General features: G+C 44.0%; 4 protein-coding genes across 7 annotated transcripts in view; 2 read left to right on the top strand and 2 right to left on the bottom strand.

The window, feature by feature from the left end:
* Positions 1 to 2,499, top strand: part of LOC126569601 (uncharacterized) — a 46,295-nt gene extending 43,796 nt beyond the window's left edge. For 2 of the 3 annotated variants that reach the window (XM_050226811.1, XM_050226810.1), the window contains one exon: positions 1 to 2,498. This exon is cut by the window's left edge and continues 433 nt beyond it. The gene's annotated coding sequence lies outside the window, so the exon portion shown is untranslated. The other variant, XM_050226809.1, reaches the window with a different exon arrangement.
* An 832-nt stretch (positions 2,500 to 3,331) lies between these two features.
* Positions 3,332 to 6,177, bottom strand: LOC126569605 (REPTOR-binding partner). Of its 2 annotated transcripts, none has more exons than XM_050226823.1 (3): positions 6,036 to 6,177; positions 4,688 to 4,769; positions 3,332 to 4,594 (listed from the first exon to the last, which is right to left on the bottom strand). In XM_050226823.1, exons 1-3 carry the CDS (start codon positions 6,078 to 6,080, stop codon positions 4,377 to 4,379), a joined length of 345 nt encoding a protein of 114 aa, XP_050082780.1. In that variant the 5' UTR covers positions 6,081 to 6,177; the 3' UTR covers positions 3,332 to 4,376. The 2 variants fall into 2 exon arrangements, with proteins under 2 accessions (XP_050082780.1, XP_050082781.1); XM_050226824.1 differs by having other exon boundaries at positions 3,332 to 4,591.
* Positions 6,178 to 6,474: 297 nt separating this feature from the next.
* On the bottom strand, positions 6,475 to 7,493 carry LOC126569604 (translocon-associated protein subunit gamma). Its single transcript, XM_050226822.1, has 2 exons — positions 7,250 to 7,493; positions 6,475 to 7,150 (listed from the first exon to the last, which is right to left on the bottom strand). The coding sequence occupies exons 1-2, from the start codon at positions 7,380 to 7,382 to the stop codon at positions 6,729 to 6,731; spliced, it is 555 nt and encodes a 184-aa protein (XP_050082779.1). The 5' UTR covers positions 7,383 to 7,493; the 3' UTR covers positions 6,475 to 6,728.
* A 391-nt stretch (positions 7,494 to 7,884) lies between these two features.
* LOC126569603 (pre-mRNA-splicing factor CWC25 homolog) lies at positions 7,885 to 9,986 on the top strand. The gene is made up of 2 exons (XM_050226821.1): positions 7,885 to 8,071; positions 8,138 to 9,986. Exons 1-2 carry the CDS (start codon positions 8,054 to 8,056, stop codon positions 9,935 to 9,937), a joined length of 1,818 nt encoding a protein of 605 aa, XP_050082778.1. The 5' UTR covers positions 7,885 to 8,053; the 3' UTR covers positions 9,938 to 9,986.
* The last annotated feature ends 5,014 nt before the right edge of the window (positions 9,987 to 15,000 follow it).

The following is a 15,000-nucleotide window of genomic DNA, read 5'->3' as shown; positions in this document are numbered from 1 at the left end:
TACTAGCATTTAGAGGAAGAGGATGAGAGCGCAGTGTAACCCCTATTCAAAAGTTGGGCACAACAGGCTGATGATGGCAACTATCGCGTGAGACTTAAGCTAACCAACCAGAGAGACAAGACTGTGCTCGGTGGTCGAAAGTGGCCCAGTGGTGGTCCACGAAAGGCACTAGCTTCGATGACGGGGTCCCGCTTGCAAAGCAGATTGGTAGTAGTAGAGAAGCAACGAGAACGAGAACGAGAGAGGGACGAACTTCAAGAGGAGTCAAATGACAGGCAATTGCAGAGTCGGTTTGTTTAATTTTTCTTTTTGTTTTAACAAAACGACTAACAGCTAACAGATGCGTGTGAATCGAATTGAACGATGCGGATTAAGTCCTCACAGTAAGAAACGTTGTACATATTTAGAAGAATGAAGCAGCTTTCAGTTAGTTAGGGGATTATTTTTACTTTCGCTTTTTTTATGCTAAGAGGAGAGCCTAGTGAGCCCCGCTTTGATTCGAAAGCAATTTGGTAGATTTCTCGGTGGCTGTCGGAACGGGGGTGGAGACCGCTGCACACTGTTTTAGAGGAACGGACAATGTTCACTTACAAATGACTCACACAACAGCTGACACAGATGCCACTGCAAAGTATAGGAGCGAAAGCGAGAGAGAGAGAGTTAGTTTCGTAAGTAAAATTATATCCAACATCCAGCAAATGATGTGAAGGAGTCACTCCTAGTAGTGAGCGAAACGAAACATTGGCTTTGTAAGTATTCTGATTAGACAAAACGCGAGGGTAACGAGGGTCGGCAATAGTCATCGACACATGTTGGTGGATTGGCCGCGCTAACAATTGCGCATTTGTATGCGCTTGGTTAATTTATTTCGTACGTTCAGTCGACTGGTTAGCATATAAGTCAGAGGAGATCAGATGCCAAGCCCCCGGAACAGAGGGAAGGGTTTGCTGCAGAACGGCTGTACCGGAACAATTCGCGTGATTACGTTTTGTTTCACTCAGCAACCCTTTTCAATTACTATGACCCGTGAAAGGTACATAGAAATGTGGTATATTTATTGTAGTAGCTCCGCCAAGCTGTGTTGAAAGCCTACAGCACACCGCCGATCGTTGCCGTGTAGTATCGCCATGCTCACCATCTTAACTTATATGTTTTGTAAAGGACTGAAGGGCACCTGGAGCCGGTGGTTTAGGAAGGCAAGGAGGATTGGATGTAGTATAGAATCGTAAAAGGTATCTTTTTGGCGAGATATTGTGCCCTGCAGATAAAACAAATGGAAAGTATTTTTACACAAACATATACATGTTTGTAGATACATATATATATAGAGACAAACAAACACATACTTATAATTTCTGAAACGACGATTAGATTTAGGCGTTTAAAATGGACGTTTTTATTCTCTCTGACCTATTAAACTATCAAATATGAAATCATCTATGGTTTGATTTACCTTTTCAAAGGGAACGCATTTGCACAGGGACCGAGAATGTCTTTGACGCAACGAAAGAAATGTTCAGCACATCCACAAGGATCCCACTCTGGCCGGTGCTTCGTATCTTTTCTGATGCAGCAGCACGATAGCGAGTGAGAAAAAAAAACCGCACGTGTTGCGCACACCATCTTCGAAGGAATGTGCTGATGATGAAATGGCTTTCATGTCAACTACCGTAGAATCGATTTTTTCGTTTGCGATTCCGTTCGCTTCTTTCTGCATGAACCATACAAGTAAGAAGCGGAAAGCTTATAAGAAAAACTAAACTATGTATCAACGGTGATGGGATCGTGAAGTCATTCGTTCTGTGACTGTATTTAACGAGGAGCAAAAAAGTGGACCGAAGATCAGAGGCGAACTTAGGTTACTGAAGGCCATGTACTGTGGCTTTGTGAATAAGAGAGCAGAATTAATCCATAAAGGTGATAATTAATTAACAAAACTCTGGATTTTTTATGTTATAAAATGTGGGGACACAACGGAAAGTGTGAAAATAGTACGGATGCTGGGGTATGATCGGGTACTCAAGAAGTACCGAAAGAGAGTCAATCTAAAAAGTATTAAACTAAACCCTGGTAAGCATATGGTGATGAATCCGTCGATAGCATCTGTTTGTTTTAATTGCTGCGAGTAATAGTTGTTGGAAGAAAGAGGAGGTTTGATTTTTTTTTCTTTTTTTCTCCACAATTCACAAAGGACGGAACACACGTGTGTTCCTTGATCTCCCTTGTTATAAATATGTGTAAATAGGACAAAACAAGACAAGCTACACACATTTGGATTAACTGGTTTAATTGGAAGCTACGCTCCGGTGTGGAAAACGAAAAGTGTGGGTCAGAAACTCTCTTTCCACCCGGAAGACTTTCCGAGCGTAGCGCAATAGCTGATATGATAAGAATATATGATATGAAAATATAAAATGATAATTAGTGAAACATTGAAGAATTCGGGCAAAATGTAATATTTGTTTTTGTTTTTGCTGGGTGTTGTAGAGTTTACATTTGAGTCGTATCGTATCTTCCATGAATTCTGGCTAGGTGAAACAATTCTCTATCGGATCTTATCTGGTTTTGACTTCGTTGTTTCTTTTCCGGTGAGTATTAGGTGAGTATTCGGGATATATTTCAGAAACTGAGCATGCGTATGTAATGTTTCGATCCCATTTGAATGAATGCAGTAGAGGCGATACTAGTTTCATGCCAAGCCTTTTACATCGCAAATTGGGCTGATATCTCTGAACTAGGTACCAGCCTTTAGATTGCGCGTTTTGCACAGGGAATTTTCTATCATCTTCGGTATAAAAACAAATATCTACATCTCTATCGAATTACATACTTTCAGTGTTTTGTAACAAAAATTTCAATGGCTAAATAACCCATAAAATGTGCCAGAAACATTAAGAAAGGGGTAGGAGGAAACAAAAGGATTCATGAAGTACCAAATACATCTCTTCTACCTCCTTCCCCTTACAGACAATTGAAATACTTAACCCTGAATGTATTCAAATTTTTAGAGATGTAGTTATTTGTTTGTTTTAGCAGACGTTAACTGGAGACGTCCACGTGGTTTTGAGCATTGCAGTTCATGGAGATCTTGAAGACGCGGTGGTTACCTAGGGATGATAACCCACAGCCACAGTTTCTTATGATCATGGGCACTTTTACATTGAGAAAAAAAGGTTGCGGGGAGGAGCGCGTTGACCAAAACTTGGATCCTGGACCTCATGCTGGATGGCGATGTTCCGGTGACCACGTGGTGCGGTGTTGATGATGGTTTTACTGAAATTTCCAATAGCGTTTCGTGTAATATGTTTTATCAATCAGTTGAATTCGCAAGTGTTGAATTAAGGATTCTGTTTATTATTGAAAGTGTTAAATGTACCGTACAAAAATAGGTTCTTTATCTCTCTTAGCAAAAAACTGTTCCTCGCAGGCAACTGTTACCGGTTTTCGACAAAGGAGCCAGATGGTAAAACCCAGGCTACTACTGCCTTCCGGCACTAATCCACTGGGTTCGTCACCGCAGCCTTCTGAGTGCCGTTCTTCATCACAAAACAATGCAACGCCAACACAAGGTAACTAAGGAACGTAAAATAGTTCTTATTTCTTTGTATCATAAACGCGGCTTATTAATCTTAAAATAATACGCCACTACTACATTAATCCATATATTATTGACACATACCTATCACGCCTTCGTTGTGAGCAGCAATTTGTACACGAATGAATGAAGATAGTACATTAAAGTGTATATTAAAACACCGTTCCAGTCCAGCAGGCCACAGTAAGCCGGGAAGCAAAACGCTATGGCTTTTCGTTATCGAATCTTGCCGACAGCTACGTTTAATGCTGCTTTAATGAAACCTATGTCGTGGATAAGATAATTGTGTTTCCGAGAAGCCACTCCGACTGCTGTGGTGTTGTACGCGCTATTGAAATGAGGTAACTGTTTGATTCCGTCGTTCCGATCTGCTCTGTTCGCAACTTTCGGTCCCTATTCGGTGATTGCTTCTTCTTCTTCTTCTTCTTGTTCTTTTTGTGCTGTTTTCATATTTTTCTTTTCCCCTTTTTTTGTAGTATATTTTCTCTCCGTTCTTCATATTCCTCTTTTTTGGCAAATTGCTTAACGAAACATCAAACAGAAACGCATAAAACGAAATAAAAACTAAGCTGGAAGGAAATCAGGAGAACGTAACACAACGGAAAACGCGGCCAACACATGGCTACAGGGAATGGAATATCCCTACGACCGAAAAGAGAGAAATAGTACGTATACTGGCACGACACTACGTCTAGAACTTAAACAACTAAAATCACGAACCGGAACTAGCTGGTCCGTAGATGGAGCATGTGGAGGGTAGCGGCGAATCACTCACTCAATTTCACTCTTGCTTCATCGCACCCAGCTCCTCGAGCAGCTCCTGCAGACCATCGGGAAACCGACCGGCTTCTACCTCCATGGCCCAGGAGTACAGCTTCTCCAGTTCGCGGCGTAGCTCGAAGACGGCTTTCTCGCGATCCGTGACCATCTCCTCCAGATACTGATAGCGCAGCTTCTTGCGTGCCCGGCACTCTCGTGCGCTCTGTCGGCTACGCTCTGCTTGTGTCAACGCCAACGAGGACGCGTTATTCGGGGAAGAAACAAAGGGAAAAATCAACATCGCAGCACACCATGCCAACCAACCCGACTTACCAAGTTTAGCTTTCATGTCTATCTTCTCCGTGGATGCCTTCCGGCCCGGTTTGCGTCCCCGTTTGCCGCTCTCCTTGCGTTCCTGCCAAAAAAAAAGGAAGACCAAGAAGTGTGCTTAGAGATCGGTCTTTTTGCGCAACAACTGTCTCCTGCCGGTGGGCCCTTCGCCACGCTTCGCCCGGTGGTGCGCCATGTGCGACGCAATTCGATTCGCTTGATTGTGGTTCCATAAAACGGAACATAAGGGAGATATCCTGGGATGCGCGCATTACCTGGCCGTGAGAGGGTGTGTCGTTGGATCCACGGGCAAGGCGCGGTCAAACGAAAAGCGATACCTAGGCTGGAGACCGGATACAATGCAAGGAACGGGGCCACTTAACCAGGACACTGAAACGGCCGGTTAATAGTTTAGGCGAGAAATTGCCGTAAACCGATAGGGATCCTTTGACCGATCCGCACTAAACCCTTGACCCCGTACTAGGCACACACACCCCCGGCACAGTTGGTACTGTACAATCCGCCGTGGTCCGGTCCCGCCTGCGAACACCGACTGTTCCTGATCTGAAACGCAAATGGTCCGAAAGCAACGTTCGTCAACCGCCGCCACAAGATGCGATGCGCCATTCGCGGGCCAAACTCCCCTACAGAGGAAGGAAAGAGATGGCTCATCGCGCGTATTGCTCGCTCACTCGCTCGTACGTTCGTCCCGCCTGCTCAGTTCGCGATACGCAATAAATTCGGCGAGCGCAAGGAGAGAGAGAGAATATCCACCCGCAGGTTTTTCTGCAGAATAGACAATTTCAACTGATAATCTCGATAACTGAATTCAACTTACTAATAAGAACGAGGTATCATAATTTGCATCAAGTTTTCCCATTTTTGGGAATCAGTTCGGAGTATGCCAAAAACGCATTATGTTAAAACTAATTAGGCCTTGGAAATATCATACTGCCACACTTAAGAGGATCCCAAGCTAAGTTTTTTAATGTTTTTGAAATGGGACAGGACATTAGGCTATGTTGTCTGACGATTGGGTGATAACACGATTAGGAAAGATAGAAAACTTTATCCCACAAATAATTTCACGGCTAATCTACCTCCGCACTTCCAGTATTCAAAGATTCGCCAAGAATATTTGCGAATTTCGTTGCTCAGCATGGAATTTTTATGCTAGTGCTACCGGAAGATCGGGAAGGCGGAAGGCTGGCGCTCCGTGAAAACCAAACAAAACAAAGGCCACCCCGCTCGCGGCCCTGAAGCCCACTCCGCCACAAATTGCGTCGCAAACTCTGGTAACCACAATTCTGGACATTTTCTTCGATATATTCGGGATGCACTTTGCACTTACCACTTGGTTTAGCTCTTCGGTGACGGCTAGCTCCTCGTAATCCATGATTTTCCTGGTTTTTTTCACGATAGCGACAAATACGCGTTGTTTTCACTTTTCTCGCTTTTTTGCTTTTTTTTTTCGTGCGCTGCAGTAGCGAACGCGGCGCCGTAAACGGGGATTTCGAGAAAATTATGGCGGTTTATAGAAACCTGAAGTGCTGCCAGCAAACTCCGCGAAATATCCGATTCGGTCGGAAAATCGCGAAAAACTCTTCCTGAATTCCTGAAGCAGATAAACATTGATAGTAGATGATATGAACTTGAATAATTCTTTCGTATGAATCCGAGGAACATATTGCTGTTCCCTGACTAACGCCGACAATATGGGTCACTCTCATGATCGCAACGTGGCTCGCGTGTTTCGGATGCTGGCGGCTACGTGGAACACCTGAATCGGGTTTCGTTTTTCCAACTTAATCTTTACTGAGCGATGTGAATTGGATGATTGTTTCGTGTGGACCACAGTCGGACCTTTATGAAGCACGGGTTTTGTGAATGTCCCAGTTAGAACAGAGTAACGGGGGAGAGGGTCGGTAAATAACCCTCCGATGAAAATCTCCAGCTTTCCCGGATTAAACTAAATTGAAAGTCTTACTGGTCGGGAAAGCGAGCATTATCGGCCACGGTCAGTCGCAACGGAATGCACCCATGTCTACGTCGATTTGCCCGTGGAGAGCAGCGCCAGCAGACCACCGGCACCGGCGACGGAGAAGATGTAGTTCAGCGACGGCGTGAACGATCGCAGCAGGTAGAAGCTGGCAAAGATGACCAGCGCCAGGAAGAGGGCATTGTTGTAGAAGATCGAGAAGGTGGATGCCTCGTACTCGGCCACATCGATCTTCTTCCACAGGATGCGCTCGTCCTTCTCCTTGCGGCTCATCTTCTTGTCCTCCGCCAGCAGGGCCGTCATCTCGCGCGTGACCGCATCCTCGCGCTTGTTGGCAATCTTGTGCTTCAGCGTGAACTTGGTGTTCCGGTAGGCCATGGCCAGCAGATACGTGCACAGCACGGTCACGATCACGAAGAACGCCAGCGACGGCAGCAGCTCCATTTGGTGCACCCTCCAGAACAACCCTGCGGGAAGCGTGCGGATGATGAGGACAATTAGTTCCAGCCACCGGGGGGCTCCGCTTCCGGGATTCCCTCCGCCTGTGCCCATCACTTTGTACTTACAGATCGGGACGGCCGACACGATGAACGCATTTCCGTAGAACAGGACGTTCGATTTGGTGCTCACGTTGCGGCTAAAATCCTGCAGCAGCAGCTCCTCCTCCTTCGTGAATCCGGAATCCTTCTCCGAGGCCATGGTTTCGGTTTTAGCGGAGTGTTTTGTAGCTGCCGGACTGCTGTTGTTGTGGAAAGTGGTTAAAGTAAAAGCGTTCGGGTTACAGGCGATTCCACGAAAGGTAGGGGGGTCGGCGCGTGGTGCTTACGTGGAGCCGACCAAAGTGTCATGCCGAACAAAATCGGTAGAAAAATGAATGAAAAAAACTGACAGTTCCTGCAGGCTTTTGGTTGCAATCGGAGATGCTGTTTTCGGTTTGCGAAGTAAAAAATCTGTAAAGAAAGTTCAAGGAACTGCTCGTTTGATCTAAAATTTGGTAATGTTTTATTTAAACTTTCATTAAGTCTCTCCCGTATCGCGAATCTTTTGATGAATTAATTAGCTTGATAAATAAAGGACGCCGTCAAATTACTCAAACTTTCCCTCTCACATTTCATCGACCAGCACTGTAAATGCGCGATTCGTTTGTTGATTTTTATGTCTTCTACCTCTTCTTTCGTTTCGCGTCCTAACGAAGCTGGGAGAATTGTATGGGATTTTTGAACAATTTCCTGTAAAAGTAAAGGGAAATAGAGTAAATTCAAATCGTTTTCCAACTTTGGCGGTCGTTCTCTTTGGAATCGTGCCTGCCCGGAAAGAGTGCGAGGTGCGGAAAACGCTGTGGACGCATAAACCGTTTGTTCGATTCCAGCATGGGCGGAGGAGATTTGGTAAGTGCGGCCAGAATACCTTCTGTAAGCCGGTAGCAAAGCTAATTGGCCACTTTTCATTTGTAGAATACGAAAAAGTCATGGCATCCCAACACGATGAAGAATCAGGAACGCGTGTGGAAGGCGGAACAGCAGGAGGCCGCAGAGAAGCGCCGGTTGAACGAGCTGAGGCGCGAAATAGACGCGGAGCGCAGTCGGGAGGAGCTGAAGAGTATGGCCCAAAAATCGGGCGTCATACCGGATAGCGATGGGGCCGATAAGAAGCTGGAATGGATGTACAGTGGGCCATCGCAGTTGGTGAACCGTGAAGAGTACCTGCTCGGCCGCACGATCGATAAAACGTTCGAAGATCTGGATGCACAGGAGAAGGCCGCCACCTCCAACTCGGCCTTTGGAGTAGCGCAACCGAAGAACCACGTCGAGCACGAATGTATCCCCTTTTCCATCCGCCAGCACAAGGGTGCCCTGAGCAATGATCAGGTTGATCTCGCGCGCAAACTAATGGAAGATCCGCTCATGTTGATCAAGCAGAAAGAGATGGAATCACGCCAAAAGCTGCTCCAGAACCCGGTCAAACTGAAGGAGCTACACCGGCTGCTGAAAAGCGATCGGCGTCTGCAGGGGAAGGAGGAGAAGGACAGCAGAACAAAGGCCAAGAAGTCGAAAAAGTCAAAGAAAAGCAAAAAGAGTTCCAAAAAGAAGCGCAAAAAAAGTCGAAAGGGAAGCAGCTCCGACAGCGGTTCCGATGACGAAGAGGAAGGCGTAGATCTGGACCAACTGCTGGCCGAGAAGTACAAGAAGGTGCAACATTCGATGGCAGAAGAGCATCCGGAGGGTGTCAGTATCGATAAACTGTTGACGATGAAGTATGAAAAGTTATCCAAGGAGCTGGACAAAATGGGCAATGGCAAGAAGAAGAAGGGCAAAAGACATCGGCATGATCGTAGTAGCAGTGAACGATCCGTTGAGCGATCCAATCATAGACGCTCGCGATCCAGCTCTCCACCGAGACGTAAGCAACGAAAGGAAAGTCGTGATCGTCAAGGCAGAGAATCTGATCCGTCCAGGGAGTCTAAAAAGGATCGCGATCGTTACAGGCCAGCAACATCTAGTAGTAGGCGAAGTCGCTCTAGAAGCAGAGACAAAAGATCGGACGGACCATCTTCTAGCCGAGGATACCCTCGCCAGCCTGCCGTTGATCGTGATGAGCGACGCCGTGAAACCGCCCAACGGAATCCTGACCGTGCTCGATCACGGTCGCGATCAAACGAAAGGCGACCGCGCAACTCGAGTCCTCGCACTAAAAGCCCCAACCAATTGAAGGCAAAACTAAGAAACGCTTCTCCAGACTCATCGCGGTCGGAAGAATCGAGCTCCTCGGAGAATTCCACTCCCCCACGGCAAGCGTACGATTCGGAGGAAGAGAAACGGATGAAAAAGGTTAAAAACTTTGGGCTAGTGACGGCATCCGGACAAAAGCTGGAGACGAAAGCCGGCGGCGCCAGTGTGCGGCTGTATAACCGAGAAGAGATCAAAGCCGAACAATCGAAGCAGAAGCCAATGTGGAGCAAACCGACCGAACGGAAGCGGCCACTGACGGAGGAGGAGCTGGAGGAGAAGCGACGCGCGATGCTTGATAATGCGCGATGGCGCGAGAAGGATCGGGCCAACAACGTCAAACGCTACGAGGCGGAAGATAATCGGGAGGATGCTAGGCATGGTGGACGCGACTACGATAAGGAGTTTGCGACGAAACAGTTCAAACGGGCGGCCGCTAGTGAAACGGTAGAGTCTCGTATTCGCTCGAACCGAAACAACATCCAGCGTTCCACGGGCGCGATGGATAGCAATTTTGCCAAGCGTTAGTGCCCGTCAGAGATTGATTGCGTTTAATAAAATGTTCTCCAATACAACACAGCAATTGAATTGATTTCTTTTCTATGGATTTTTCACTTTTCGAGCAGGTGCTGGTGCCAGTTCCCAGTGGAATGCGCTAGTTAGGGAAAGATTTTGATTGAACATGAAAGAATCTAACATATATTTATACTTTGCAGTCTATGCGGCCAAACACATTTTATTTAGGGCATTCTTAATTCCATTTCTGAGAATTACACTTCCCGAGAGAGTACCACAGCTCTCCAGAATGTTGCTAACAATTCTCTGGGGTATAGCTTATCATTTCCAAATCATCGCCGGTAGGTATTTCAAATGCTATAGGTTAAATAGTTCGTTTAACACAATGCTGCTGATGTTGGGTTCAAATATTACAATCAGCGTGTTTGGTACTTACCAGGCACTTCAGGGGCAGCATTTTCCGGTGCCTCTAAACTCGGAAGGTATTCCGTGTCCTGTGGGTCCATGTGCCCCACATCCTCTGTTAGATACGGCTCGTTGAGTGCCAAGTAGTACTACAAAGGAGTTGTATTGAATGCTTCATGTTGGGATACCAAACGTTAAGCCAAAGCGAATTATACCTACATCTTGTGTCTCGGGTGTCAACATGGCATTGAAATGATTGTTAAGCTCTTTAAATGATGGGCGCGAGTCTGGTCGTACCTTCCAACAACTTAGCATAATATCATAAATATTCTGATTTGAAAAAGATGGCATTTCCATTCGATATCCATCTCGTAGCCTTTTGTAGAACTCTGAGTTGACTTCTATTCCAGGATACGGTACCATGCCGAGCGAAAACAGCTCCCAAAGCAAGATGCCATAGGCCCACACATCTGAATAGGTGCTAAACAGGGCGTCAGTGAAGCATTCGAGTGCAAGCCAGCGTACAGGTAGCGGAGTGTTAGTCCTTTTCTTGTATTTGCCTTCGGTGTACAAGGAGCGGGCAAGCCCAAAGTCGCCGATTTTGACTACATTGTCCTTGCACAAGAGGACATTCCTGGCAGCCAAATCACCATGCAGTACTTTGCGCGATGCTAGGTAGTCCATTCCGTTGGCAATTTGGAATGCCCAGCAGATGAGATCGGTGGTGCTGATGGATCTTTCACCAACAGCAGCCGATGACTCGTTACTGGAGCTTCCGTACATGGCCGTATCCTGTGATGTCCAGGACTGTACTATGATTGCACTATTTTAATCGAGAAAATAATGAAACGACATACATTGCAATTTTTTGGTGGGAGGTTGATTGACCATGATACGTCGTTACTAAGAGTCACTTTAAAAGCGAAAAATCGGAAGAGAGATTGATTTTCATGTATGGTGTAGGTACAGAAGATTCGGTTCTGGAGATTGAGGAAGCGGTGTAATGAGTTATTATTCTGATGATGTTAAGCGATCGACCGCGAAGAGATGATAAAGAGCATAAATAATCTATTAATAATTGTGTCATTTACCCTGGATTTTGCTCATTCAATTCATCAATAAAACGACTCCGGTTGGCGCGGAGGATATTGAGTAAATTTCCAAACGGACAGTATTCCACAATCACCATAAGCTCACCTGAAATGAAACATACAAACAAGTAATTATCACTCGTTCCTCTTATGGACTTATTGCAGCTAATGACTTACGTTTACTGATGTTCTTTGTAACGGCGCCAAGCAGATTGACCACGTTTGGGTGTTGTCCTGCATGGATCATCATTTTTAGTTCCGCGACCAGCGCGTATAGAGCATCGTTATCGTATTTTTTCTTTACCATTTTCACTCCAACAGTGGTTTGTGATTCATCCACAACTATGCCAGTCGCGGTTCCTTTAATAACAATTCCGAATGCACCTTCCCCTAGTTCCTCTTGAAGCATGAGCTTTTCCCTTGGAAATTCATATTCCGTCTTATAGGGAAGACGGTCGACTTGCTCATTAAGGGTCAACGTTGAGCTGTAGTTGTTCATGTCACCTTCAAGCATAGCTGCCAAGTCCTTAGCTTTCAAAATTCTCACTTCTTTAGTCTTCTTATAGTACAGCAAAGTAAACAGCATGTACGAACAAACAAGAACCGCTAGTAGCATGATGATGTAATCCGATGATGATACTTCAAATTTTCCTAGCATAAGAAACGTCATATAAAACCAAATTTTTAATATAATTGCACAAGTTTTAGAATAAAACAAATCAAAAATTAATTCATTTCAATTCAATTCACTTCAATTTCATCTATTGATTTCAACGGCAAAACTCTTGTATTCTTTACTAACACTGAAAATGTTCTGAATCGCCATGATCCCTAAACGAAATTCAATACTTTTACCGATGTATTGAAATAAAAATTGCGTTACGTTGAATAAAAATAATCATCTAGTTCATACATACTTACTATGGATCTGAACCGTTATGTTCCGAATGAAGGAATTTGAACTGCATGTGAAGGTTATGGAATCATCATAAAATTTTCCAAGATTTACCGTGAATCCTTTTTTTGGATTATACTCATATTTACAATTCTGGAATAGTAGATAAAATATAAAACAAAGAAGCTATTATGAGTGACCGTTTGGTTGATGAGTATATGCTCCTATGACCTATGAAACGCTTACCTTATTACCTGAATTACACAGTTTTAATTTCACACTTTCGTGCGTCGGCTTACAGGGAACCACAAATTTCCCTTTTTTATTTAGTGTATGTTTTTGAAAAGTGGGCACTATCGGCTGTTCGTATCATTTACATACACATATACGCTTGGAAAATTTGGAACTATTCCATCTTCAATATCATACCATTCATCAACACAAAAGTACTCCCCAACATGTTGAGCTGATGGTCTGTCGATGATTAGACGTGATCCGTATGGTTTTCCTGTGCTATTTGTATTAAAGTGAGATGTTCTAACTCCACGAAGATACTGAGAACGCGATTGATGAATGTGTAGTAAAGAACATTTCAGGGTACAACATAGTTGTAACAATGGTTGTTTGGTTCGTACCTTTTTTAAATATGTATCAGTATACGTCCATCTTATTGGCCTGTCCGCCATACAGGAAACATTCGACGGAATATTAAAGGGCATTGTTACGGCATCGCTTTCTATTTCTATTCCCGGCTCAGCTGAAGAATAAATTAAGGAATTTATAGTAAATGTTAGAAAAAGAATCACTCTGATTAATTTGATTCAATTTCGGTGGACTAATAAGGCGTGCTGTGACGCGAACTTGCGAAATGGCACAATACATACAGTAACTCAATCAGCTTCGATAATACTTTTATTGTTGACTCACTTCAGATAGCATTGTATATGATAAAATTTCTCCATATGGCAGAATGTGAGGCGTTTTCAATTGATAAATTGCAACACTTACCATTTATGAAAAAATATTTATGAGGCACTAGAGTGGAAAGGCTCGTTACTACCAAAACTATAATTCTTACTTGAGACATGTTAGTCTAATAGAATAGCAATTATTTATCATTCCGCTTCGATACAAATATTGTAGAATATTTTTTACTTTTTTCCACTCGAACAAATGGCAACAAATGAATATCCCAAATATTCCACACAAAACAGAAAACCACAGTACTATCGAACTGGCAGCATTGAAAGTCCACGTTGCACTGGTCACGCGACTATCGAGAGGAAATGTATATGTTACAGAAAAAAACTCGGTGGCACTTGTGTATGATATCGCAAACATTGAGTAATAACATAGTTATACATAGAGTTTATCACCAAAATATAGCTTTGTGAAAGGGTAGCAACGATGGAAAGCACGGTATGCATAGATATTAAAAACTGCAGTTGATAGTGATATGGCCGTCAAGCGATGTGCTGACGTTTCTGCACGAAACCCGTAATGAATCATACGAATCGTGAACTACAAGGGTGCAGTTTCGTTGGTTTTTTATTCAGCTTTGTTACATAAGCCAGTGTAGTTGTTGTTTATAAATATTTTGATTTTACCCTAACGAATGAAACGCATTTGACACGATTAAAAAGGAAGAATTGATACAATGTACTACGTGTTCAATATATTCTCATACAACTTCAATCATCAATATTTGGACCAATTTTTGTTATCAGAACAGTTTTTCAAAGGTAATCTTATAGTTATCAATTAAAAAATATGTTTCGAAATTACTCGCCTTCTACTTTTTTTACGAGCTTCAATCGCTTCTTAAGTCCATCGCGCGTGGCACGGATGACTTGCATAGGCATTACATGCCCATTAGGCCCATTTTTTGTGATTGTTGCTTTAAACTGAACCAAACTAGACAGTTTATGTTCATTTGGTTTCAATAATTGTATGGCTCAAGATCTGGTAAACTGGAAAGCCATTCTAAAAATCTATTTAAATTGTCCCTGCACCATATTTGAACCAAAAGGGCTCCCCGCGGGCGCTCCATCTTATCCATCCGTGAGCGGGAACACATATTTATGTTTCAAAAATATAAAAACTTGCTGCTGAAAAAGAATGGTTGAAATGAAACGCAAGGCCCCAGAAGATTGTGGTGTGTGGAGGCTTGTTTTCCATGAATCATAATATTAACTAAAGGCAAATTTGTGTCGGGGATTTTGTTTTTCTAGTGTATGCGAGAGTTTTGGCAAGCCAAACGAGTACGCAATGCGGATAGTATTTGCATCTGTTAGCAAGGCTCGTATACACCGATCATCGACTTGTACCCGGGACCCGGTATAGCCCTGTGCTGTTTGGATTGGTGTAAAGAACTCTTTCGATAACATCAGCTGGCTTGTGTGGCAGCTATTATCAGAGGGCTGCGTGATATGAGAGTGCCGTCGTACCCCGTATTAAAATATGAGAAAGTAGAACCCAAGCTGCTCCTTCGAAACCCCAGTTTTGGGAAGAACACCTATACTTCAGGTCCACATGAAGCGCAGCTTACGGCTGGCGTTCTCCAAGGATTCACTCTGGAATACAACAACCATGAATGTGATGTTTGAGGGCACTCTGTAACTGAGGATCCCATTCGGTACTTTGGTCGTTGGCTTTGCCGATAATACGGTCCTTGCGGTCAGTGG

This window comes from Anopheles aquasalis, chromosome 2, assembly GCF_943734665.1.
Source record: "Anopheles aquasalis chromosome 2, idAnoAquaMG_Q_19, whole genome shotgun sequence".
Lineage (NCBI taxonomy): Eukaryota > Metazoa > Arthropoda > Insecta > Diptera > Culicidae > Anopheles > Anopheles aquasalis.
This window is presented reverse-complemented; position numbering and strand designations above follow the sequence as displayed.

Coding starts and splice junctions, on each gene's coding strand:
- LOC126569604 (XM_050226822.1), bottom strand. CDS start 7,382: ATGGCCTCGGAGAAGGATTCCGGATTCACGAAGGAGGAGGAGCTGCTG. Junction 7,151..7,249: donor CGTGTCGGCCGTCCCGATCT/GTAAGTACAAAG, acceptor CGCTTCCCGCAG/GGTTGTTCTGGAGGGTGCAC.
- LOC126569605 (XM_050226823.1), bottom strand. CDS start 6,080: ATGGATTACGAGGAGCTAGCCGTCACCGAAGAGCTAAACCAAGTG. Junction 4,770..6,035: donor CCGAAGAGCTAAACCAAGTG/GTAAGTGCAAAG, acceptor TTTTTTTGGCAG/GAACGCAAGGAGAGCGGCAA. Junction 4,595..4,687: donor AGACATGAAAGCTAAACTTG/GTAAGTCGGGTT, acceptor CGTTGACACAAG/CAGAGCGTAGCCGACAGAGC.